The following is a 5,878-nucleotide window of genomic DNA, read 5'->3' as shown; positions in this document are numbered from 1 at the left end:
CTCGCGCAGGGCGCACATAACAAATGCACGCGCTGACTAACATGGCGCGCTCGCGCAGGGCGCACATAACATAATTACCTAATATTTAGGTTGATTACTTGGTTTAAGGGATTGGGAATTTACCGGGTGTCACACATAGTCAACTGATTGCCTTATTACCCGCCTTGGATATTTAGGGTATGTTTAACATGAAGCTTTTAAGAAAAAACTCTTACTTAATTAAAAGTCTTGTTTGGTTTAAGAAGCTTGGAACTTTTACGGCAGGAGAAAAAGCTTAAAGCTTCTACTAGTAGCGTTTAGAAAGAGCTACAAGCTTTTAATATTTTAATTTACTTAAATAAAATTTCAAAATAAATATATTACTCTAATTGTTTTTAGTTATGTCCATTTTAGTAATTTTATATATTTTATTAAAAGCTCCAGCTACTCTGCCAAATATCTAAATACATCTAAAAAACTACAGCCACCAGCTTCCAGCTAGAGCTAATAACTAGTTTTGCCAAACATACACTGTGTTCCCGAGTTTCATTTAACTGAGGAAATGAAAAGAAAATGAGGGATGAAAAAAATATGTTGTGTTCCCGAATTTTATTTAAGAAAGGAAAAGGAAGGAAAAGTTAAAAGAGGTGTTTCGAGTTTCATTAAAAGAAAGAAAATGAGGGGAGGGAATAGAAAATGATGAGTAAAATAACAGAATTTGTATCTTTCTAAATTGGAAAGATTTGGAAGGATAATAAGTTGAAGAGAAAGACGAGATATTAAAAGAAAAGATAAGATTAAGAAGAGAAAACTTTCTTACTCGAGAATATAGCGTAGAGTTTCCTACTTGGATGCATATTTCTAGACCAAGGGGTGATCAAACGGGTGCTACCCGTCAACACTAACTCATATCCGGGAACTGTGCCTTTTTGTTATCGGGCTAGAAAGCTTTTGTTAGCGTTGGAGCTGATTTGTATTTTCATTTCAGGTTGAATAAACAAAGAAAGAAAGAAAGAAAGAAAGAGTGTGTATCTTCTTTTCTTGTCGTCCTGTGTAAGTTGATTTCAAATCTTTACCTTTAGTAATAATTAATTACAGCTGCAAAGTTAGGGCACAATTTGGGTGTTCAAATTGTAAACAATTTTCAATTAAAAGTATTATTACTGATGATATATATGATATGATAATTTGGTGTTTGAATGGAAGGGATTAGCTTAAACCGTACAATCCCATCAACTATTTTATTTTCATTGTTATGCGGTTTCTTTATATCATACCTAGGCTTTTTTTAAGTCTTAATTAATTAATAATGATTTGATTTTTTTAGTGTTATTCACAGATAAGTGATGGGAGGTTTAACAGGCGAAGAAAACAAAGCTGGGAAAGAAATTAATGTTCAAGTTGGAGAACTCTTATGGGTTAAGCTCAATCAATCTTCATGGTGGCCTGCACAGGTTTCTCAAAACTTATTACCTTCCAAATACCAATATTTAATATATTGGATTTCTAACAACTTTACATCAATGTTTTTTTCTATCCAACATGTTACAAGCACAACCAAGTCCTGTTTGACCTTTTTTGTTAGTTTAATTTGCTAATTTTGTTGCAGATTGTTGATGAGAATTTGGTATCTGCGGCCAATAAACCTACCAGTAAAGCTTCAAGCAGTGAAGTTCTTGTACGGTTATATGGATCTTATGTATAGTGAGTGATTACCTAATTATGCCTTATTTATTTCCACTTGTTTTTCTGTTTTGATACGACATGACTAGTTTCTTTGTATGATTGTATCTACAGCAAGTATGCAGACATTCGTAGTCTGAGTGCTGAGTTCAAGAGTGTAAGTTAACATCACGTGATCTTTGAGTTTTGACTTAATGACTTCTAGTTTAATAATTGTGTTTAATAATTGTGGTTGAAGTTGACTCGTATAGTTTCATTGTGCTTACAGATGCTAATGAAGAACCACTTCAATTATCATGATATTTTAAAGAAGTCTCTGGAAAAGGTAATTAATTTTTTGTTCTAATAGTTTGGAAACTTTGTGTATTTTGGTATTATGTTTGTAATAAGATGTGCTATAGGATCTTCCTAGCTCAAATTCCAGCAAATCAAGGAAACGGCAGCAGTCTAAATCCAAAGGTTAGATTTTGTTTTCCGCTTGTAGTTCTGTATACTTATGCAATTATATCTGTATGATTCGTATGTTAGTTATGTGGACTTGTCTTGTTCCGTTGTTTATTTTTTATGATAATTACGAGCGTTTCAAATCGTTTCGGGTCGGTAAGCTTTCATACTGCGTTTCGGGTCAAAACTGACTGATTTGAAACAAGCTCAACTTGATTCAAGTTAAGTTAAAATGAGTTGGGTTTAAAATAACGTCTTATGTGAGAGTATCAAGACAAAATATTAAAATACAAAAACATGCTTATATTGCGATGTTTATTCACCTGTTTTAACATTTATATAAAATAATATATAAACAAAACTCATTACTTAACTGAACCTACACATGTGTAGGTTATATTTACTACGCATACCTACACATGTGTAAATAAAGGCTTTAAATGGAAAAAATAACATATGAAAAATTGTTTAATGTTTTTTTTTTGTATATAATATAACATTTGTATGTAAGGATTAAAGTTTTAAAAAAAATTTAACCATTGATACTGGAACGGGTTAAACTAGGCTGGTATGATAACCTCTTTTTGATGGAACAGTTTTAACTATGATGTATGATAACCTCATTTTGATGGAATGAGTTAAACTGGGCATGTGGTTTCGTTATTATGTTTTGAGCAAGTTGAAAAGGCGTAATGTTTTTTTCCGTAAGAATAAACGCATAAGAATTGAAATTGCAGTAAAGTTTAAAAACTATTTTGTATCTTAGTTTTTAATCTTTACCTCATTTTCAACTATTTTGTGCTCATTATTTTGGGCAGGAAACATTAAACTATTTCAATCCAGCTAACGCATAATGACAAAACCTCATACTCAGTTTGATCTGTTACATCAGAAAGAGGTTATTGAACCAACCTAGATTAGCTTGTTCCACTAGAAAGAAGTGAACATACAAACCTAATTTAGCCCGTTTCATCAGAAAAAGCCGCATGTGTCAACCCAAAATGATTGAAAACGTATTGTATCACCCCTTATGAAAAACCTTAGGCCAAGAATGTTCATTTTATTATTAATATATGACTAGTGGTTCTCAACCGCGCTTCGTTATTTTTTAACGGTCGATTTTGAATAAAATATATATGGAAGTAGGGCTGTAAACGAACCGAACGAACACGAACAAGGTCTTGTTCGTGTTCGTTCGTTAAGGAAATAATGTGTTCACGAACGGTTCACGAACACTTACCAAACGAGATTTTATGTTCGTGTTCGTTCATTAAGGAAATTAATGTGTTCACGAACACAAATAAAATCGGCAGAGCCTAGAAATTAAGACCGGTGTATTCATCAATGTGAATAATGAAAGCACGTAAACGAATTGAACGAACACGAACAAGGGCATGTTCGCGCTTGTTCATTTAACTTTAAACGAACACGAACACTTAATCGAACAAATATTTATGTTCATGTTCGTTTATTTAAAAAATGAACATTTGTGTTCGTTTATGTTTGTTAGTTTAAAATTTAAATGAATATAACTGAACAAAGATGAATGAACATATATGAACACAAATAAACATAAACGAACATAAATGAAAACACTTAAATGAACACAAAGTAACAAATATAATAAACAAACATAAATATACAGACATAAACGAACATTCATGAACATAAATGAACGAACGGAACATGTGTTCATGTTCGTTCGTTTAACTAAACAAACACAAACTTTTTGTTCATGTTCGTTCGTATATTAAATAAATGAACATAAACGAACTTTCCGCCGAACAATTCACGAACAGTTCACCGAACGTTCGGTTCGTTTACAGGTGTATATGGAAACGTAAATGTAAAAAAGCGTTGTAAGGGTGTGTTTGAAAGGGTTGAGTAACATAAACACTTTTTATAAAATAACTAAAAATGAAAGCAAGACTGAAAAAACAACACACAGCATTTCAAAATCTAATAAAAATTGTAAATTTAATAAATAATAGAGAGAAAGAAACTGCGTCGTGGTAGGAAGCAAAATAAACTAAATAGTATTTAATTTATTTACTAAAACTTCATGAAAAGGAAAATAAAATCTGTGCTGAAGTAGGAAACAACATAGCTAAATAGTATTTGGGTAATTTACTAAAACTTCATTAAAATGGAAAAAAAATAGCAATTTATAAGAATCTGCAGGGACTCGAACACGGATTCTAAGGGAAAGTGCCAAGCCACTTGCTTTGGAAAGAATTTTGAAATTATATTCGAACCGAAGTTATATAATATAGTAAAAACATGTGAACCAATGGGAACAAAGCACTGTACAACCTTCTTTCTGTTAATATAGCATCTTATAATATATGATCCTTGGCTTTATTATTAACAATGGTTCTATTAATCTCACAGCAAAAGTTGTGAACGGATCATCCGATAAGGCCCAGGTAATTAAATGATTCTTCAACTTATATGTTATGATTGTATACAATAATAATATCATCCATATGATCCATGGGCATTAATAATCTGATTTGCTGAATTTCTGTTTTATTGTTTTGGGTATACCTGTTCTTATCCAGACAAAGGTTTCAAGCAAAAAGAGAAAGCAAGAGAAACCAAATCCTGCTGAATCTCATTCTCAAACTCCAGAAACCAAGAACCTAAAACCGACACTTGATCGGGTACACCATGGCTCTGAGCCATCTTCTCCAAATACTGTGAGTGATCTCTCTTTAATGTATGTATGCAAATTTATGTATGGATGATGCTAGATTATCTATGATGCGTCTAAATTTTTTGTTCTTTTATAGGCAACTAAGAGACCTGAAGAATTAAGTGCTCGTCGAGTGAAGGTGATGCAAAGTCTTGGTTTAGTGGCTCCTCCAGGCTCACCTTTTCCTCACAATCAAGTCGGTCCGGCGAACCCAACGGTGTTGAATTAACTTTCTTCATCTTCCATTCGATATCTCATGTTCTACCAACATATATATCGGTGATACTTTGATGGTCATGGTTAATATGTTGGTGACTTTATGCAAGCAGACTTTGTTAGTCACATTGTGGTTTGGATCCCCTATTAAACTTGGACCATTATACATACATACACTGGGTGGGTTATATGCTAATAAGGTGTAAATTAGTGAGAAACTATCAGTGTTTCACTTTTTTGATGGATGAGGTAAATGGCTAAATGCTATGGACAAACAAACATATAAACCCGGCACATTGTTGGTTGTTATATGAGGTAAACGCTCCATAAATTGGGTTGGGGCTGAAGCTGAACACTGTTAAAAATCTCTTTGCACTATTATACGCTCCTGGTTCACAACTTAAAAAAAAAGAAAGGTTTATAACAGTTTCTTATCCAGTTAGAAAGAAAAAAATGTCGATTTTATGCTATAATTTATCTTACAATAACAAAGTATGTATGAAGTTATATTATATATTTTCAAAAAGTTAAAATAAGAATTAAATTTTTGTAACAAATCAAAATTTTGATGATTTTTTGTATGTCAATACTCTTGGAATTGAAAGTAAACAAACTACTTAAAGCCGAAACATGTTACTTGTTTGGACTTTAGGGTTTGAACAACTAGAATAACGGTTTAGTTTATAGTTTTAACATATAAATTAGTTATTTATTTAATATGTTATTATACATAGTAAAATGAAGATTGCTCATGTGAGGTGAAGTTACTATGGATCTTTGCTAGGTAATTTATACAGCTTGTACACGTTACAACATAATCTTCTTTTGGTTACACGTGTTTTCTCCTTAACCAACTTTACC

At 32.2% G+C, this 5,878-nt stretch overlaps 1 protein-coding gene across 4 annotated transcripts; it reads left to right on the top strand.

Annotated features, from left to right (window-relative positions):
* Positions 1 to 1,306: 1,306 nt before the first annotated feature.
* Positions 1,307 to 5,143, top strand: LOC143584037 (uncharacterized). 4 transcript variants are annotated; one of them, XM_077066189.1, is made up of 9 exons: positions 1,307 to 1,433; positions 1,589 to 1,683; positions 1,777 to 1,819; positions 1,931 to 1,987; positions 2,064 to 2,121; positions 4,498 to 4,532; positions 4,668 to 4,805; positions 4,899 to 5,054; positions 5,088 to 5,143. In XM_077066189.1, exons 1-8 carry the CDS (start codon positions 1,326 to 1,328, stop codon positions 5,028 to 5,030), a joined length of 666 nt encoding a protein of 221 aa, XP_076922304.1. In that variant the 5' UTR covers positions 1,307 to 1,325; the 3' UTR covers positions 5,031 to 5,054; positions 5,088 to 5,143. The 4 variants fall into 4 exon arrangements, with proteins under 4 accessions (XP_076922304.1, XP_076922305.1, XP_076922303.1 ...); XM_077066190.1 differs by having other exon boundaries at positions 4,674 to 4,805; positions 4,899 to 5,143; XM_077066188.1 differs by having other exon boundaries at positions 4,899 to 5,143.
* The last annotated feature ends 735 nt before the right edge of the window (positions 5,144 to 5,878 follow it).

This window comes from Bidens hawaiensis, unplaced genomic scaffold (genome assembly GCF_021521415.1).
Source record: "Bidens hawaiensis isolate Kalapana, Puna unplaced genomic scaffold, B.hawaiensis_p1.1 tig00032777_1, whole genome shotgun sequence".
Lineage (NCBI taxonomy): Eukaryota > Viridiplantae > Streptophyta > Magnoliopsida > Asterales > Asteraceae > Bidens > Bidens hawaiensis.
The sequence above is the reverse complement of the archived record's forward strand: the minus strand, read 5'-3'. Positions and strand labels throughout refer to the sequence as shown.

What these genes read in the sequence shown, in the direction of transcription:
- LOC143584037 (XM_077066189.1), top strand. Translation starts at nt 1,326, where the DNA reads ATGGGAGGTTTAACAGGCGAAGAAAACAAAGCTGGGAAAGAAATTAAT. An exon ending in TGAGTGCTGAGTTCAAGAGT is followed by an intron (nt 1,820 to 1,930) that starts GTAAGTTAACAT and finishes TTGTGCTTACAG; the next exon opens with ATGCTAATGAAGAACCACTT. An exon ending in GATCATCCGATAAGGCCCAG is followed by an intron (nt 4,533 to 4,667) that starts GTAATTAAATGA and finishes GTTCTTATCCAG; the next exon opens with ACAAAGGTTTCAAGCAAAAA.